This window comes from Pleurodeles waltl, chromosome 12 (assembly GCF_031143425.1).
Source record: "Pleurodeles waltl isolate 20211129_DDA chromosome 12, aPleWal1.hap1.20221129, whole genome shotgun sequence".
Lineage (NCBI taxonomy): Eukaryota > Metazoa > Chordata > Amphibia > Caudata > Salamandridae > Pleurodeles > Pleurodeles waltl.
This window is the reverse complement of record NC_090451.1, coordinates 98,093,912-98,114,830: the sequence shown is the minus strand read 5'-3', so window position 1 is coordinate 98,114,830 and position 20,919 is coordinate 98,093,912. Positions and strand designations below refer to the sequence as shown.

Below are 20,919 nucleotides of genomic sequence, written 5' to 3'. Positions count from 1 at the left end.
AAAGACTCCAGACGATCCAGAATGCAGCAGCCAGACTGATCCTCAACCTGCCCTAGAGAACCCACATCGCCAAGCACGTGACCACCCTAAGCCAAACACTCTTCAACGTCTACATGACACCATCAGCAGGAGGAAGAAAGTGACGCAGGCCCTCATCACCAAAAAGTACTTGCCCAATGAGAGGACTTTGTCAGCCATAAAATGTAAACTTTCCACATGTACTTTTCCCTGTCAAAACTAATGGCATCACCTGGACTTCATCCACCAGTGATCTGGATACAAGAGGACTTTGTTGGATACAGCCTTCAAGCACGCCTCACTGGAGGATTTTGACTTCCATAAAAAAGGCTAACCCAGAAGAAAAAAACTGTGATCGGCCGACATGCTGGTGTATCTGGCCTCCACTGCATTGTGGTCAGCCTGAAATTGTGCATAGGTCTGGGTAACAATGAAAATTGATTTCTGATTGCCACTTTACTTTTTCGTGATACTTTTTTGCCATAAAACTTTAAAAGTTCAGATCTCCGGTTATTTGTTTTCTGTCACTTTTCTGTCATTTCCCTATCAAACATTTTCTTATTTTTAGCAGTTGGTTGTGGGATTTGTAGTATGGTTAGTTTTGACTATTTTAGTATTGCAAAATACTTTCCTAGGTTACGCCTGTCTGCTCTTTATCACAGCTACTCGGTATTAAGCTGAGTTTTAATTTATTGACTTATTACTTACATAGGATTCACATTATCCCAGACTAAAAACCCATATTCCCATTCTGTATTATTATTATTATTATTATTATTAATGCTGAACAGCCAGGCACCAACAACCATCTGATACCTCCCATCACTTCTGCATAAGAAAGCTGAAAATTCTAAATCTTATCAAATTAAAATTGCTTTACTGTGCATCAAATGAAGACAATCATTTTTCAAAACATAGATTTGTAAATGTATTTCTCATTATTGAAGGAGCTCTTCAAACAAAAGTGTTGAATATAACAAACATATTGGTACTTAAGTTATCATCAGGACGTTTTTCATTAAGATAAGGGATGACAGTAGCCGATGAGTAGAGGGATAGAGGCAGAGGCCGGACAAACCATGCAGTGTATGTACATAATAAACCTATTGCATTATCATTAACACTTCTGGATGGTGGTGTGGAATGCCTAGCAACAGGAGCTTGTTGGTCTGTCTAAATGACTTTTTAGTACACGGTTGTCCTCAAGAAGGAATGATGTAAATCAGAGTTGACTGGAGAGGACAACTACTTTAGGAATTACCGCTCAAGGGTCCAGATGCACCCAGGATGGGAAGTCTGATCTCATTATGAGAAACATGGGTGCAGGATGGGTTTGGTCTGAGTATGGGAATTTGCACAACTAGAGAAACTGGAATAACAGCTAAATACAGCAGCATGCAACAAGGGAAGGAGTGATGTGGGAGACTGAAGAAGGTGTGAAAGACGGCTAGGAGTTTTCCTGAATTTGATGATTTCAGTTCCACTAATTTGGTAAATAATTTGGGTAACCTTGAGCAAACAGTTGATTCTTCCCTTTAAGGAAAATACCTTCTTCTTTTTAGTGGAGCCCTTTCAGACTCTAGAACCTCAGCCCAGATATCAGGATATAGTTTTATGAATGAAGAGAATTCATTAAATTCACAAGTGCTTAAAAAGGCCAACCAGTGTACAGAAAATCAACAGTTGTCTTAAACTAGTTCTGCTATTCCTAACGATCACCAACAATAGGGTACCAGAATATTGTTTGGTTTGTTGAAGTCTGCTTGGGCTTCTAGATGTATGTGACATCATTTCCAATATGCCTCCTTTAATGCAGAGTCTAAATTGCTACGCAATTATCACAGTAGCCCGTGATTACTCATAATTTGATAATGTTGCCCCAGGCAGTCCGACTGCCTAAAAGTGATCAGTATGAACTGGTTGAGACAGTTCTTATCTGGCATATCATGGATTAGGGTTCCTAAAGAAGCTGGATTAAAGTGACAAACTGGTTCTGAAACTCTGGCGTGGGGACGAGGTACCAACATCATCCTGTGATGATTCAGTTTCATCTTGGAATGCATTCCGAAGGGCCCCCCTTAAAGAGCTCCTACGTCCTTGTCGCCTGATGCCACCAACTAGAAAGTAGATGATGGGGTTGAGAGTGCTGTTAATGCAGAAGCTATAGAGGAAAATTAGAGCATGTGAGACTTGTATATCGATATTGACAAAGAGAGAAAGAAAACAAAATAGAGCAAACGGTGAAGAGAGGATAAGGAATGCAAGAACTGTTGAGAGGATGAGTATGTAGGGTCTCGGTGGGTGACGCTTTTGTGAATTCTTCCAGATAGTGATGAGCAGCAATAAGTTCGACAGAAGCATTAAAGGTAGAATAAAGCAAAAAAGTAAAACAGCTTCAATTATGTAAACTTCTGTACAATCCTCACATTTTGCTGCAACCACAAGATTTACTGCCAACATCAAGCATGAAAAAATCCATACAATGATGCAGACAATGGTGGACTGGTGCCTGGGACGGCGGCATCGGTACCAGATGGGGTAAAGGACAGACAGAGCCCTTTCCACACTGATGGCTGTAAGGAATCCCTGGCTGGTACCATACCCAAAATAACCTATTTCTAAAACACTATCATAGGGAACACCCTCAGCGATCAATCCAGTCATTTCCATCAAGAACAACATGCAAAAAAGTGACATAAAGACAAGAACTATGCAATCTGTGATGGCCAAGTTCAAAATGTATATGGTGAAGGAGTTCCGAGAATTTCGAAACCTCAAAAAAGAGAGTACCAATCCATTGCCAGCCAGACCAAAAACAGAAATGACCACGGGCATGGATAGTAGTGCCATAATGGAATAATATAGATAATTAAAGTCCATTTCCATGTCAATATCATAGTAATCTTCTAGAGATGAAGTCATCATGAATACAGTAGGATAATCATCCATGTTGGGACCTCCCTGGTTTGCAGTCATCGTCATTGACCTGAAAAAATATGAAGAGAATAACACCAGAGATCAGCAAACACCTTGCATGAATCTGGTTGATGCACTAGAAACATTGCTACCAAATACTTTCCATTTTTTTACTTACAATTGACTTCCTCTAAATTGTGTTGCACTGTGAACCTAATTCACAAGACAGTTTTATGATTCCGCACAGAACTTAATTTTTTTAATCAGACGTCTTGTCACTGGATTCTGCTTAGAACAGTCAAATAAAGATTGTTATCTAATGAAGAGCTTAGAAATTATCTTTGTTGGTGCTTTACCCATAACCAGAGTAGTTTTTTAGCTTCATAATGTCAGTCTGATGAGTTTTCTGTAGCAATGTTAATGGAAGTTTGAATGGCCACTCCCAGCATTCCTGGGGATCTAGGTCACAAATAGAACCAACTGCATAGAGGCAACTGGTTTACTCCAATTTTCTGATCTCATATTTGCAAGCATGGCCCATGAATAACAGACCAGCAGCTCAAGTGCTGCTTGAACTGTACCTGCATCCATAGCAACATTTCCTCAGCACTGACTTGTTCTTAAGGGGAAACATCCTGAACAATGAGGTCTAAACCACTACTTGCCTGAACCACTACTGCTAAACAACTAAAAGGTCTCTACAACTAAGTACAGAACAACTACTGTCTAAACAACAATTGTCCCTGAATAACAATTGCCTGAACAACTAATTTTAAGGTAAGTTTTTCTCTTTGTTTTATTATGGTTTATTAGTTGCTTAGAATGTATATATATATATATATACATATATATATATGTATATATATATATATTTAAATATATATACGTTGTTTAGAATATATATATATATATAAATATATATAAGTTGTTTAAAAAACAAAAAGAAAACCTTACCTTAAAATTAGTTGTTCAGGCAATTGTTATTCAGGCACAATTGTTGTTTAGACAGTAGTTGTTGAGTTTTTAGTTGTAGAGACTTTTTAGTTGTTTAGCAGTAGTGGTTTAGGCTATAGTTGTTTAGGACCTAGTTGTTCTGTCACATATTCGTTCTTAAGGATTGAATCATTAATCACAAGGGTGGATACGCATCAGATCCCTTGCCCTCACCCACTTGCATTATGTAAGCTCATTTTGACTACTAAATGATCCATCCTCCGTAATGCCATGTTTTCTATTTGAACCGTTACAAATGAGTGAAAGTAAATTTTGTACACAGAGCTCACACTGATACTTCTGATTTACATGAGCACTGGGGTAAGAGACATAGGCCCTCATTCTGACCTTGGCGGTCGGCGGAGAGGCGGCGGTCGGACCGCGAACAGACCGGCGGTATTAAAAATGGCATTCTGACCGCGGCGGTCACCGCCGCGACCGACCGCCACTTCCCCACTCCGACAGCCACGGCGGTCATGACCGACGGGCTGGAGTCTGCGCACTCCGGTCCGGCGGTCGACCCAAGACCGCCAACGCTATCATGACCCTGCTTACCGCCGCGGTTTCTTGCGTTCGGGAACCGCCATGCGAACCATGGCGGTAGGCACTATCGGGGCCAGGGAATTCCTTCCCTGGCACTGATAGGGGTCTCCCCCACCCCCCACTGCCCCCCCGAGTCCTCCCCCCACACCCTCCACCCCCCTGCCACCCCCCAGAGGTGGTACGAACCCCCTCCCCACCCCCACCCCGACATGCACATACATGCACCCCGACATGCACACACCCCCAACATGCACATATACACACCCCCTACACACACACATACACAACGGGGACACATACCCGCACACATACATGCCGACATGCGCACCCGCCGAACTACACACATTGCCCATAGGCACAGCAGCACTCCCCGCCCGCATGCACGCACTCACACACCCCCTCTACACACTCCCACGCACACCCCCATGCACGCACACATCACACAACACCCCCCCACCCCCTCCCCTCACGGACGATCAACTTACCTTGTGCGTTGGTCCTCCGGGAGGCGACGGGAGCCATAGGGACGTGACCGCCAACAGAAGACCGCCAACAGAAGACCGCCACACAGAAATGTGGGTCGTAATTCTGGGGGCGGTGTTCTGCTGGCGTGGCGGTGGAGGTTGACCAGTCTCCACTTTCCCGCCGACCGCCAGTGTGGCTGCTGGCGGTATTCCGGCGGAACGCTCCCAGCGGTCGGAATACGCGCAGCGGCATACCGCCGCGGTCGGCGGTCTTTACCGCGGCGGTAACTCGGCGGTCTTGCGAAAAGACCGCCAAGGTCAGAATGAGGGCCATAGTCAATGCATAAATGGGAGATATTTATCCACTGAAGGCATTGGGCCTGATTCTAACTTTGGAGGACGGTGTTAAACCGTCCCAAAAGTGGCGGATATACCACCTACCGTATTACGAGTTCCATAGGATATAATGGACTCGTAATACGGTAGGTGGTATATCCGCCACTTTTGGGACGGTTTAACACCGTCCTCCAAAGTTAGAATCAGGCCCATTGTGTCTTCCCTTTTGCAGGTGTGACCTTTCATAGTAGTACGCAGGGCCAGGCAAACAACACACTGAGGCAAAAACCATTGCGAATCAGGGTGTCCCTCAAAATAAGACTGCTAACAAACATGGTCATGTTCAAAGAAATTGTTTTCCATATTCCTTTCCAATTCCAACAGAGGTGCACGCGGGCGCGCACACACACACACACACACACACACTCTGTGATTTTTAAAGCCTCTTCCTGAATTCCAAAATGTGCAAATGTTGCCTTTTCTGAACCTCCAGGGGCATCTCAGGTACTGTACCTACACTGATAATTATTTTTGTCTCATGATGAAAAAGAAACCTTTACATCCCATAAAGTATCTAACTCATTTAGAGTACCCTATATTCAAATTTTAGAAGCTACACAAAGGGAAAATATATTATCTTATACTGACAAGCCAACTCATAAAACAGCATTATTGAACAGCACATTGCAATCAACAAGAATTGCACTGAAGCCTTTACGTAGCATTTACCACCGTATGTACAGCATTGAAGTGCTCTCCTGCAAGATTTCCATGCTACACTGTGTGAGATGTGTGACTGGAAGCCTTTACATAGCATTTACTACTGTATGTACAGCACTGAACTGCTCTCCTTCAAGATTCCCATGCTACACTGTGAGATGTGTGTCTGGAAGGGTGTTGGTTTTACTTCGAGACTATGGTGCCGGTGTATATTTCTGTCCCTCCTAATTGGGCAGACAGACATATAGTCAATTGTCTGACAGCCTCAATTAGTCGGTCATTTGAGAAGTTTGGTTACAGCGGTGGTGGATTAGTCACTGCTGTAGCCAAACCTATGGTTTGCCTGCATATAAACTGAGTGGGTGGATCACTATGGTGGTCATTCTGACCTCGGCGGTAAAAGGCGCCTACCGCCGGTCAGAAATCCTCCATAATCCCGCCGCGGTCGCGGAAACCCGCCACGGTCATTCTGACCCGCAGAAGGCAAACCTCCGAAAATCCGACCGCCACAACAGACCGCCAGACCAGCGGTCGGCGGAAAGGTGGAGGTGACAAAACCTCCACCGTCACGCCAACAGAAATACACCCATGCCATTACGACCCACGAATCCACGCGGCGGTCATTCAAACGCGGTATTCCATTGGCGGGACACACCGCCGCGGTCAGAATACACACAAACGAACAAAACTCAGCCACATTGGACGATTTGAATCCCACACACCTGATACACATACACACACCACTCCCACACACACAATACAATATAAAACACCCACCCACATCACCCACAAACCCCTACGCAAAAAAATTCGTAAAGAAGGCAAGAGCGAGACACCAGCATCCAAAAAATAACAGCCACAGCCACTCAACACCATCACCCACACACTATCCACACACAAAACAACACACACCACCACACTCAACTCACTTAAATACACATACTCCACCCCACACATCATACACACCACCCCATGGCACCCCAAAGACAACCCCGCTTCACAGACGAAGAACTCAGGGTCATGGTGGAGGAAATCGTTCGGGTAGAGCCCCAGCTGTTCGGCACACAGATACAATACACCAGCATTGCCCGGAGGACGGAGTTATGGCAGAGGATTGTCGACAGGGTGAACGCAGTGGGACAGCACCCCAGAAATCGGGAAGACATCAGGAAGCGATGGAACGACCTACGGGGGAAGGTGCGTTCCATGGTATCCAGGCACAACATCGCCGTGCAGAAGACTGGCGGAGGACCCCCACCTCAACCCCCACAATTCACATCATGGGAGGAGGAAGTCTTGAACATCCTGCATCCTGACGGCCTCGCAGGAGTCGGCGGAGGAATGGATACTGGTAAGTTGAAGCTTCAATACTGCTTCCCCCCCACCTGCATGCCAAATCAGACCCCAACCCTCACCCCCATCCTCGAACCCCACCCTCACCCCCACCCCCATCCTCACCCCCACCCTCACCCCCACCACCATCCTCACCCCCACCACCATCCTCACCCCCACCCCCAGCACACCTATTCCCCGCCAATGTCTCACCATCACAACCCACACATCCCAAAACCTAGGCCTGCATGCGTCCACTAAGCATGGACACCCATCACCAAAGCATGCCCAATGCATATACACATCCCCCCCACAAGCCACCCTCACCAAAGCCCCCACACACGAATGCCAGCACTTGGGGACACGAGAACCCACAGATACACCCATATGCCACACATTGAAACTATAACCATACCTCTATACCCCTGCAGGACCCGACCGTCAACACACCGCGGCGGAGGGGCCAGAATTCTCCACACCCCCCACCCAAGAGGCCGTCAGCGATGACAGCAGCTCTGTCGACCTGGACACCGATGACCAGCCCGGACCATCGGGGACCTCTGGACAGTCGGTTCCCCTCACACAGGCCCAGGCCACTACAGACCCAAACCCCTCTGGGAACACCAGCACAGCTCCCACCCAGCGGGCCCATGCCTCTGTCTCCAGGGCGCGTCAATCTGCGGTGTGTCTACCACTACAGGGCACCCAGGATAACCCACCACCCCAACAACAACAGGGACCTGGGGGCAGTGGTAGTGGGCACACCGGCCAGGGGGCAGAGGCCCAGGGAAACAGGGGAACTCGGAGGGCAGCTGTGCGACAGGGGGGGAGGAGAGGCCCAGGGAACCCACTCTCCACGAGGTCCTCACCACCATCATGGGAGCATACAACCGCTCCCAGGAGACGATGGCGACGGTACTGGCCCGGTTCCAGGAGATCCAGGTACTGCAGGAGGAACACTATCGGGGGTACAGGGAGGACATCAGAGCCATCAACACCACCCTGGTTACCATGGTAGGGCTGCTGCAGGACCTCGTCAACAACAGGGCGGACACTGAACAACACCCAAGGGCCCCTGCCACTAGCCTGGACCAAGAACAGCCAACCACCTCCGCCGGCGCTAGTGGACAGGAGGCCCCCGCACAGCAGCAGCCCACCAGACCCCCACCTCCTGCAGGAGAAGAACCACCCCGCAAGAGGGCCCTGAGATCTCGCAAGAAGACAGAGTAGGATGTCAAGACCCCCGCCAGCAATGGATACCACCTGATGTCATCCCACTGTCCCACATTGTCACCCTGTCCATCCTTGAACTGCCCATGCTCCATCTCTCCACAGGCCTCTGGACAATGCACCTGTGTGACTGTTACTCTGGACTCTGCCATGGACATTCCTTCACCATAGCCCCCACCCACTTGAAACCACCCATCCCATTTTGAGCACTTAAATAAACACCTATTTTGCACCAAAATATCTGGAGTCTGGCTGTGATTTCAATAGATTGTAATTGACATGACAGTGCAAATATGTCCTTGTACATGGTGAAGTCAACAAACAGCTGCCACAAAGCTGTAGTCCATGGGGAAACGAAGCACAGGACTCGTAGTGGGGACCCCAGATCTGAAATAGGGAGGGAAAAGCCAAAACTCAGTCATCATACACTGGGGCAAATAGACAGGCAGCAGAGATGCTGGAGAGTAGTTAACATTTACTAAATTATCTTTGAAATGTTACCTGTGTCCTATTGGAAGTACTGTTCAATGATTCTGTCCCTGTTGTCTGTTTCAGCCCCGTCGTCTTCCTCCTCGTCACTCTCCTCAGGTTCCACCGCTGCCACAACACCACCGTCTCGACCATCCTCCTGCAGGAAAGGCACCTGGCGGCGCAAAGCCAGGTTGTGAAGCATGCAGCAGGCCACGATGATGTGACACACCTTCTTAGGTGAGTACATTAGGGATCCACCTGTCATATGCAGGCACCTAAACCTGGCCTTTAGGAGGCCAAAGGTGTGTTCGATCACCCTCCTAGTACGCCCATGGGCCTCATTGTACCGTTCCTCTGCCCTGGTCCGGGGATTCCTTACTGGGGTCAGTAGCCACGACAGGTTGGGGTACCCAGAGTCCCCCACTAGCCATACACGGTGTCTCTGTAGCTGTTCCATCACGTAAGGGATGCTGCTATTCCTGAGGATGTAGGCGTCATGCACTGACCCTGGGAATTTGGCATTTACATGCGAGATGTACTGGTCAGCCAAACACACCACCTGGATGTTCATTGAATGGTAATTTTTTCTGTTCCTGTACACCTGCTCCCTGTCTCTTGGGGGAACCAAAGCCACATGGGTCCCATCAATGGCACCAATTACGTTGGGAATATGTCCAAGGGCTTAGAAATCACACTTCACTGTAGCCAATTCGCCCACCTCAGGGAAAATGATGTAGCTCCTCACGGATTTCATCAGGGCAGACAACACTCTGGATAACACCTTCGAAAACATGGGCTGAGACATCCCAGAAGCAATTCCCACGGTTGTCTGAAATGACCCACTTGCCAAGAAATGGAGTACTGACATGACCTGCACCAGAGGGGGAATCCCTGTGGGTTGGCGGATGGGGGACATCAGGTCGGGCTCCAGCTGGGCACACAGTTCATGGATAGTGGCACGGTTAAGACGGTAGGTCAGGATAATGTGGCGTTCTTCCATTGTCGACAGGTCCACCAGCGGTCGGTACACGGGAGGATTCATCCGTCTCCTCGCCCAACCCAGCGGACGGTGCCTAGGAAGGACAACATGGAGCACACAGTCAAGCAACCCACAGGTACGTACTCACAGCTAGCACAGTATACGATTCTCTATGCAGTGAATGGCGTGTCTGAGTGGCTATGCAAGGCCTAGGCCTGTGTGACGCAGTTGAAATTGAGCCATGTGGGCCCTGGAAATGGCGGCTGCCTGACCTGTGAAGTGTGACAATGGGATGTGAGGTCAATGCGCTGGCGTGGCACACCGCGGCGGGCGGCGGGCGAAGACCGCGGCGCAAAGCCGCATTGGTTAACATTGAAGCCTATGGGTTTCAGGAGCCAATGGCGAAGGGCGCCGGCGGTGGCGGGACGCACCGCCGCGGACGTCACCGCCATTTTCTATCTACTTATCCACTTGCGACTTGAACTTTCACAGGAGAGGACCTATACTGCAAGTGTTGCTGTGACCTCGGTCTGGAAGGGACAATGGCTGCTGCGCCTGGGGAAAGGGCCCCTGCCTTCACTGGAGAGGAGTTGGAGAAACTTGTGGATGGGGTCCTCCCCCAGTATGCGCTACTCTACGGTCCTCCAGACCAACAAGTGAGTTTAATTCAATATGGATTTGGGGCCACTGGCTGGCTTGGGGGCCTGGCGGGGGGCCTGGCGGGGATGGGGGGCATGTTGGGCCTGGCGGGGATGGGGGGCATGTTGGGCCTGGCGGGGGGCATGGCGGGGGGCCTGGCGGGGATGGGGGGCATGTTGGGCCTGGCGGGGGGCCTGGCGGGGATGGGGGGCATGTTGGGCCTGGCGGGGGGCATGGCGGGGGGCCTGGCGGGGATGGGGGGCATGTTGGGCCTGGCGGGGGTCCTGGCGGGGGGCCTGGCGGGGATGGGGGGCATGTTGGGCCTGGCGGGGGTCCTGGCGGGGGGCCTGGCGGGGATGGGGGGCATGTTGGGCCTGGCGGGGGTCCTGGCGGGGGGCCTGGCGGGGATGGGGGGCATGTTGGGCCTGGCGGGGGTCCTGGCGGGGGGCCTGGCGGGGATGGGGGGCATGTTGGGCCTGGCGGGGGTCCTGGCGGGGGGCCTGGCGGGGATGGGGGGCATGTTGGGCCTGGCGGGGGGCATGGCGGGGGGCCTGGCGGGGATGGGGGGCGTTGGGCCACTGGAAAGGAAAATGCTGACAAACTTGAACGTGGTATTTCTCCCTCCCTGTACGTGTCACATAGGTCCGCGCCCATGAGAAGATCGGGATTTGGCGTGCCATCGCCAAGGAAGTCCGGACCCTGGGGGTCCACCATCGACGGGGCACCCACTGCCGCAAGAGGTGGGAGGACATCCGCCGCGGGACCAAGAAGACCGCCGAGTCTCTGCTGGGGATGGCCTCCCAACGTAGGCGGGGTGCCTGCCGTCAACTGAGCCCCCTGATGTTCCGGATCCTGGCGGTGGCCTACCCTGAATTGGATGGGCGCGTGAGGGCAGCACAGCAGACACAAGGGGGTGAGTACAAGCATTATCTACTCTGTTGTCGCGCAGTGGAGGTGTCTGGTTGGGGGAGGAGGGCTGGGGGTCCCCCTAGGCCAGGGCGATATCTGTAGGCTGGGCACCCCCGTAAGCCCCTGTGTCCCCAGCCACCACCCTCAGTAGTTTGTCAGTACAGCCATCCCTGGGCCGTGTCATCCATGGGTGCAGTTGTCAACTCTAGGCGTGTAGGGCATGTTCCACGGAATGCGTAGCGGACCCCAAGTGCGCAACTTAGTGCAGGGGGCATCTGTGTCTGTCATGTCCGCTAACTGTACCGGAGATCCATGTACTCAATATCCCTTTATTTCTCTCTCCCCCCCCCTTTTTGTTTGTCTTTCTGTGCTTGTGTGCATCAGCATCATCAGGCGGAGGAGAAGTGGCATCGGGGCAGGAGGGAGCTGCATCTCACATGGCCCAGGAGGGCCATGCCACAGAGTCAGACTGGACCAGTGAGACGGAGGGCGAGGGGAGCTCCACGACGGGGACGACTGGACCCTGCAGCGACACGGACACGTCCTCGGAAGGGGGCTCCCTTGCGGGGGTGGCACCATCCGTGCCCCCCGCCATTACAGGTACAGCCGCCACCCAGCGCACCATCTCCGCCCTCCCAGCAGCCCCTCAGCGTTCGCCCCGTGCCCGCTCTGCCAGGAAGCCGGGCATCTCCTTCGCCCCAGGCACCGCAGGCCCTGCCCCTGTTACCCCCGCTGCCCTCAGTGAGGAGGTCATTGACCTCCTCCGAACGCTCATTGTTGGGCAGACTACCCTTTTGAATGCCATCCAGGGGGTGGAGAGGGAGGTTCATCGCAGCAATGCGTACCTGGAGGGCATTCATTCGGGTCAGGCTGCCCATCAGCGATCGTTCCAGGCTCTGGCCTCAGCACTGACGGCAGCCATTGTCCCTGTCTCCTGCCTGCCTCTACTAACTCCCTCCTCCCAGTCTCCTGTTCCTCTGCCTGTCCCTGGATCTTCGCCCAGCAGCAAGGGGACAGCCAGCCCACCCCCTGGGAAGAGGAGCAGAAGGCGGAAGGGGCGCCGCAGGAGCCCGCCTTCTACATCCCCCCCGGACACCACCCAGAGACAGTCACCAGCCACAGCTCCAAAGGGAGGAAAGGGCCACAGGCCCACGACTAAGGAGGGCAAGGGCAGCAAGTCGGAGAGGTCAGGCAGCAGGCCTGCTGCCCAGGAGGAGCCCACAACCCCCATAGCCGCTGCCCCGGGAGGAACCGGCACAGCTGCCCCGGGAGAGCCCACCACCCCCATAGCCGCTGCCCAGGGAGGACCCAGCCCAGCTGGCCAGGAGGGCCCCACCACCCACAGCCCAGGTGGGCAGTGAAGGAGCACCATCCCCGCTGCCCAGGAGGGCACCACCAGGCAATTAGCAGTTGGCCATAGACCGTCCGCCGTCTCAAGAACCGCTGAACTGGGCCCCGCCGTCTCAAGAACCGCTGAACTGGGCCCTTCAAGGCAAGGAGCGCTGAACTGGGCCCCGCCGTCTCAAGAACCGCTGAACTGGGCCCTTCAGGGCAAGGACCGCTGAACTGGGCCCCGCCGTCTCAAGAACCGCTGAACTGGGCCCTTCAAGGCAAGGAGCGCTGAACTGGGCCCCGCCGTCTCAAGAACCGCTGAACTGGGCCCTTCAGGGCAAGGACCGCTGAACTGGGCCCCGCCGTCTCAAGAACCGCTGAACTGGGCCCCGCCGTCTCAAGCACCGCTCCGCTGGGCCCCGCCGTCTCACGCACCGCTCCGCTGGGCCCCGCCGTCTCAAGAACCGCTTAACTGGGCCCTTCAGGGCAAGGACCGCTGAACTGGGCCCCGCCGTCTCAAGCACCGCTCCGCTGGGCCCCGCCGTCTCAAGAACCGCTCCGCTGGGCCCCGCCGTCTCACGCACCGCTCCGCTGGGCCCCGCCGTCTCAAGAACCGCTGAACTGGGCCCCGCCGTCTCAGGAACCGCTGAACTGGGCCCTTCAAGGCAAGAACCGCTGGCCCTTTGGCAGACGTGGCAGGGCAGGATCTATCTCGGGCAGGGCTGCAGGATGTCCTCTGGCCAACTTGCCTCCTCCAGTGGCAGTGGGGTCTGTTATGGACTGTATGGACTGTGGCTTTGCTCTCCCCAGGATGGCCCAGTGGGCAGGCCACCCACTGTATGGACTGTATGGACTGTGGCTTTGCTCTCCCCAGGATGGCCCAGTGGGCAGGCCACCCACTGTATGGACTGTTTGGACTGTGGCTTTGCTCTCCCCAGGATGGCCCAGTGGGCAGGCCACCCACTGTATGGACTGTATGGACTGTGGCTTTGCTCTCCCCAGGATGGCCCAGTGGGCAGGCCACCCACTGTATGGACTGTATGGACTGTGGCTTTGCTCTCCCCAGGATGGCCCAGTGGGCAGGCCACCCACTGTATGGGCTGTTTGGACTCTGGCTTTGCTCTCCCCAGGATGGCCCAGTGGGCAGGCCACCCACTGTATGGACTGTATGGACTGTGGCTTTGCTCTCCCCAGGATGGCCCAGTGGGCAGGCCACCCACTGTATGGACTGTTTGAACTGTGGCTTTGCTCTCCCCAGGATGGCCCAGTGGGCAGGCCACCCACTGTATGGACTGTATGGACTGTGGCTTTGCTCTCCCCAGGATGGCCCAGTGGGCAGGCCACCCACTGTATGGACTGTTTGGACTGTGGCTTTGCTCTCCCCAGGATGGCCCAGTGGGCAGGCCACCCACTGTATGGACTGTTTGGACTGTGGCTTTGCTCTCCCCAGGATGGCCCAGTGGTCATGGAGTCCCCTCTTGGATCTGGCGTTGTGTACTCAAGTGGCTGAGGTGCCCCCCCTTCCCTTCCCCCTGAGGTGCCTGTCCTATTTTCTTTATGATGCCCCTGCAGTGTTCTCTCCGTGGAGTTCTTGTCGTGGGACTGGGCCTTGCCCCTTTGCACAGGACCCCTGTGATCCACGGACAGTGGTTGGACTACATTTAGTAGCTGTATATATTTTGTACATAGTTTATTTATTTATTGGGATTACTGGTGTACATATTTCAATATATCTGCCCGTTTATGATCTCTTCTTTTGGTCTTTGCATTATTTCGGAGGGGGGTGGTTTGTGGGTTGTGACAGTGATCTGTGGGAATGCATTGATGTGTGTGTTGTAGTGGGTGTGGGTGGGTGGGTGTGTGCCGGTAATCTTTTCCCTCCCCTGTGTCGTAGGTGCAGTACTCACCGATGTCTTCCGCGCCGCCGGGCGTGCTCCTGGTATATGAGCAGGAATAGGAGTGCGGGGATGACCTGCAACTCTGGTTCCATACTGCCGGAATCTCGCGTGGAGTGCGTAGAGGTGAGCGTTTTCCCGTTCGTAGTCTGTTTCCGCCGTGTTCTTATCGGTGGTGCTCCCGCCCCGGAAAAGGTGGCAGATTGGTGGGTCGTAATAGGGTGGGCGGTACATTGTCTGCCGCCTGGCTGTTGGCGGGAACCGCCGCGCTGTTTGTTTGTACCGCTGTGGCGGGCGGAGTGTTAAGTTGGCGGGCTGTGTTGGCGGTTCCCGCCAGGGTCAGAATTGCATATTTTAGACCGCCGGCCTGTTGGCGGCTTGGCCGCCGCTTTATCACCGACCGCCAGGGTCAGAATGAGGGCCTATATCTCCACCAACATATAAACAAATAAAATGACCCCTATACTGGAAGTTTTTCCATGTCATTCACGAAGACCAAAGAGGGGCAGGCATCGTATTATGAGCGGCAGAGCTTGACCATGACATGGATGAAGATGTGTGAGAAATAGACATATGTTTTTATGGTACGATACACTGGCAGCTTCGATTAGCTTTGTAGGTTCCTTTATTGTGTTGATATTTTTTTCCTTTTATGTTCTCAATCAAATGTTTTATGCCTGTAGGTGGCAAGAGGTGGTCCACTCTAAGATTTTATAGATCTGTGGGAGAAATTCGGGCACTACTTTCAGAGGAGTCTATTGCCCACTAGCTCTCTTTCAAGTGACTATAGTCTGTCGTCACAATTCGTTAATGGGAGAACCAACCATGAGTTGTTGGTTCAAATAGGTGGGTGCGTCTGGCTCACGTTAGTGGGTGGTACTCTTGTACCACCCTTGTCTTATGTAACAGTACTATATATACTGTAGTAACAGAGAGTGTAATAGAGGTGGCACTCACAAATTAGGATGCCAAAATTATGGTTTAAATTTTGTTAAGTGGTCTTTGAATACACACCAATCCCACACAGCTGAGAAACTAAAAATTAAACACTCAGCTCTAATGCCAGAATGAATAGTTGCTTTCTTTAATGTAAGTGGTCGGTATGCATAACAAAATTTAATCCAGGCTGTAACAAGACAAAAACCTGAGACAATATTTAGGGCAGTGATAGAAGGTTTAGTTTATTAATACTATCAAATGCAATGGTTTGTTCTCCACCATTACCCCTTTGAATTAACATTCCTCCAATGCTAATAGTACTAATAGTACTAGCATCTTCAGCACTCACACATTTATACCACTGAATGTGTGACGGAACAACTAGGTCCTAAACAAGGATATCCTAAACCACTACTGCTAAACAACTAAAAAGTCTCTACACCGAAGTATTGAACAACTACTGTCTAAACAACTATTTTGCCTGAATAACCATTGCCTGAACAACAAATTTTAAGGTACGTTTTTTTTTTTTTTATGGTTTATTAGTTGTTTAGAATTTATATATATATATACATACAATAATAAACCATTAAAAAGAATAAAAACTTACTTGAAAATGTGTTGTTCAGGCAATCGTTATTCAGGCAAAATCGTTGTTTAGACAGTAGTTGTTCAATACTTTGTTGTAGAGACTTTTTAGTTATTTAGTAGTAGTGGTTCAGGCAAGTAGTGGTTTAGACCTCGTTGTTCAGGATGTTTCCCAGTGGGTATACTTGCCAAGTTGAATTGGCAGTTTAAAACTGCACTCACAGACATTGCAGTGGCAGGTCTGAGCCATGTTTACAGGGCTACTAATGTGGGTGGCACAACCAGTGTTGCAGGCCCACTAGTAGCATTGGATTTACAGGCCCTGGGCACTTCTAGTGCACTGTACTAGGGACTTACTAGTAAATCAAATATGCCAATCATGGAAAGCCAATTAGACATACATTTTACATAAGAGCACTTCCCCTTCAGCACTGGATAGCAGTGGTAAAGTGCCCAGAGTATCAAAAACAGCAAAAACAGAGTCCAGAACACAACAACAACCTGGGAAACAGAGGCAAAAAGTTAGGGGAGACCACACCAAGGATGCCAAGTCTAACACCTTCCAAAAGAGAGTTTTTTTAAAATACTGTAGTTGTCTGCATCTTCTTCTCTGACAATGAGAAGTATATCCCTCCTGGTGATGGACTGGGGAGTGGTCACGCTCCTGTCCTTTGTCCAGTTTCGTGCCAGAGCAGGGACTGGGGGTCCCTGAACTGGTGTAGACTGGATTATGCAGGGAGGGCACCAAACGTGCCCTTCAAAGCATTTCCAGTGGCTTGGGGAGGCCACCCCTCCCAAGTCTGTCAGACCTATTTCCAAAGGGAGAGGTTGTAACACCCCTCTCCCAAAGGACATCCTTTGTTCTGCCTTCCTGGGCTTGAGCTTCTCAAGCAATAGGAGGGCAGAAACCTGTCTGTGAGGTGGCAGCAGCTGGTGCTGCCTGCTTGTAAAACATCAGAAGGCTGTAATGGCAGTTCTGGAAGTCCTCTAAGGAGCCCTCAAAGTGCATAGGATCATACAACCAATGCTTGCAAAAGCATGGGGGTATGATTCCTACAGGTTTGATACCAAACATGCCTCTGTTCGGAGTTACCATTATGTAGCTGGACATAGGTAGTGACATATGTCCAGTACACACGTAAATTGGTGTCCCCACATTCACCAAGTCTGGAAAAATGGTCCTGGAGGTCGTGGGGGCACCTCTGCTAGTGCAGGGGTGCCCTCACATACAGGTACTTTGCACCCTGCCCTCAGGTTTGGAGGGCTTGCGATAGAAGTGACTTTTAAGTTACCTGGTGCAGTGTAAATGGCAGTGAAAGGGTGCCTGCACCCTTTCATGCAGACTGCAATGGCAGTCCTGCAGAAGCCTTTGCATGGGCTCCCTATGGGTGGCAAAATATATGCTGCAGCCCATAGGGATCCCCTGGAACCCCAATGCCCTGGATACCTAGGTACCATATACTAGGGACCTAAAGGGGGCACCAGTATGCCAATTGTGAGTGGAATACTGAGTTAACAGTATCCAGTGACCAATTTGGAGGGAGTGAGCATAACTAGTGGGGTCCTGATTAGCAGGACCCCAGTAGACACAATCAAGCACACTGACATCAGGCAGAAAATGGGGGTAACCATGACAAGAAAGAGGGTACTTTCCTACAGTCGTTTGCTGCACTTGAGAGGGCCTGTAAAGTTCAGAGGGTCTCTCAGAGGCAGTGAGCTGCTATCCTCTAGTTGTCCTTCTCTGACAAGGGGAGGGATAGACTTCTAAATGTCAGAGAAGAGGATGCAGACAACTACAAGACACTTAAGTGTGCACTCTGATGGTTTTGGTCTCACCACTGAGAAATATCGAATAAAGGTCAGGGAGACCAGAAAAGAGTCCTCACAAGATTGGATAGACTTTGTGGACTGTTCTGTTAAAGCTTTGGAAGGCTGGTTACATGGCGGCCAAGTGTCTGATTATGAGGACGTACACAACTTAATTCTGATAGGGCATATACTTAATAATTGTGTGTCTGATTTATAGCACCAGTATCTAGTGGACTCAGATCTAACCTCACCCCAAGAATTAGGTAAGAAGGCAGACAAATGGGTCAGAACTAGGGTGAGCAGAAAAGCAAATACAGGGGTTGACAAAGACAAGAAAAAGAAAGCAGGTAAGTCACATGACAAAGGTGGGAACAAAGATAAAAAAGAGTCTTCATCAGGTCTACAAAACTCCTCTGGGAGTGGGTCTAAAACCTCTTCCTCTAACAATCAGGTGAAAAAGCCTTAGTGTTACATGTGTACGAACAAAGGCCATAGGCCACGAGACAGCTCCTATCCTAAGAAAAACACCAAGCCACCCACCACTACAACCCCCACTCCTACCTCTAGTGCCCCTGGCAATAGCAGTAGTAGTGGGACTAATCATACTAATAACCAATCCAAGGGTGTAGCAGGGCTAACTCTGGGAAGTGTCGTTGGGGCTGGTTTAGTTAGGGAAATCACTCAAGCTGCTTTAGTCTCTAATGGGGGCATTTACTTTGCCACCCTTGCTGCTTGTCCCCTTAACATGGATAAGTATAAGCAGCAGCCCTTTATAAATGGGGTTCAGGCAGAGGCCTACAGGGACACAGGTGCCAGTGTCATCATGAAAAACTGGTGACCTCCTGAGCAACACCTACTTGGTCACCTGTACCAAATGACTGAAGCCCACAACAATACTGTAAGCCACCTCATGGCAGTTGTTGATCTCAGCTAGGGGGGGTGGTGGGTTATTGGTCCTAAAAAAGTTGTATTGTCCACAGACCTACCTGTAGAGTGTCTACTAGAGAACGACTTGGAGACTTCAGCTTGGGCTGAAGTAGAGTTGGAAGCCCATGCAGCAATGCTGGGTATTCCAGGGCACATCTTTGCTTTGACAAGGGCTCAGGTGAAAAAGCAAAAGGAGTGGACCAAGAACGTCCTAAAAGCAAGGGTAGAAAGTGTAAGAAATTATCCCTTACCCCACCCTCCACTACGATTTCCCCTTTGAGGAGGAGGAATCCATTCCCTGGAAAGAACCTCCACCTGAAGAACTCAAAGCTGATCCAGCTGAGCTCTTAGGTGCAGGGGGGGGCTGCCAGGGAGGAACTGAGTGTGGCTCAAAAGACTTGTCCCACACTAGAGGGTTTGAGACAGCAAGCTGCCCAACAGGGGATGTTGTTGGCAGCCACAAGGTGTACTGGGAGGACAACCTCCTGTATTCAGAGCCAAGGGACCCAAACCTGGTGCCACCAGGAGACTTGTAGTACCTCCACAATACAGAGAGTTTTTGTTGACCCTGGCACATGACATTCCCCTAGCTGGTCACCTGAGACTTGGGACAGACTAGTCCCTCACTTTCACTGGCCCCAAATGTCTGAAGACACAAAGGAGTTGTGTCACTCCTGTGTCACCTGCCAAGCCAGTGACAAGACAGGTGGCACCCCAAAAGCCCCCCTTAGTCCCACTACCAGTGATTATGGTACCCTTTGAGAGGGTAGGGGTTGACATTGTTGGCCCCCTCGTCCCTCCCACAGCTTCTGTCAATAGATTTATACTGGTGGTGGTGGACCATGCCATCAGGTATCCAGAAGCCATACCTCTAAAGACCACTACAGCTCCTGCAGTAGCCAAAGCCCTCCTGGGTATTTCCCCCAGAGTGGGCTTCCCAAAAGAAGTAGTATCAAACAGGGATAGTAACTTCATGCCTGCTTACTTGAAAGCTATGTGGAAAAAGTGTGGTGTAACTTATAAATTCACCCCCCTTACCATCCCCAAACAAATGGGTTAGTCGAGAGGTTTAACAAAACTCTCAAAGGAATGATAATGGGACTCTCTGAAAAACTGAGGAGGAATGGGATGTCCTATTACCTTGTGCCCTTTTTGCCTATAGGGAGGTTCCTCGGAAGGGAGTGGGCTACAGCCCATTTGAGCTTCTGTGTGGGCACCCTGTTATGGGTCCACTTGCACTTGTAAAAGAGGGCTGGGAACAACCTCTCAAACCCCCTAAACAAGAAATTGTGAATTATGTACTTGGCTTCAGATGAAGGATGGCTGAGTTAATGAAAAAGGCCACCAAAAACCTTCAGGCCAGCAACAAATTGCAAAAGCAATGCCATGACCAGAAGCCTGTGCTCACTGTTTACCAACCAGGACAGAAAGTGTGGGTCCTGGAGCCTGTGGCTCCCAGAGCACTTCAGGACAAATGGAGTGGTCCCCACACCATAGTGGAAAAAAGGGTGAGGTCACCTACTTAGTTGACCTAGGTACTCCCAGAAGTCCCCTCAGGGAGCTTCATGTGAACCACCTAAAGCCTTACTATGACAGGGCTGTCTTAACCCTGCTCATGGCCACTGATGAGGGACAGGAAGAGAAAAGTGACCCTCTCTCTGATCTCTTCTCAAATTCTGCAGCTGATGGCTCAGTTGAGGGAGTAGTCGTAGCTGAAAGCCTCTCTGATTCCAAAAAACAAGGCTTCAGAAATCTCCTAGAGCAGTTCTCTGAACTGTTTTCCCTTACACCTGGTCAGACTACAAGGTGTGAACACACCATTGATAAAGGGGACAGTTTGCCTGTAAAGAGTAAGATCTACAGACAACCTGACCATGTA

General features: G+C 51.0%; 1 protein-coding gene across 1 annotated transcript in view; it reads right to left on the bottom strand.

The window, feature by feature from the left end:
• Nucleotides 1-793: 793 nt before the first annotated feature.
• Nucleotides 794-20,919, bottom strand: part of LOC138268025 (mas-related G-protein coupled receptor member H-like) — a 36,353-nt gene continuing 16,227 nt past the window's right edge. The window contains exon 2 of the mRNA XM_069217343.1: nucleotides 794-3,004. Within this exon, the coding sequence (XP_069073444.1) occupies nucleotides 1,993-3,004 (1,012 nt within the window). The 3' untranslated portion in view covers nucleotides 794-1,992. The remainder of the gene's footprint in view (nucleotides 3,005-20,919) is intronic.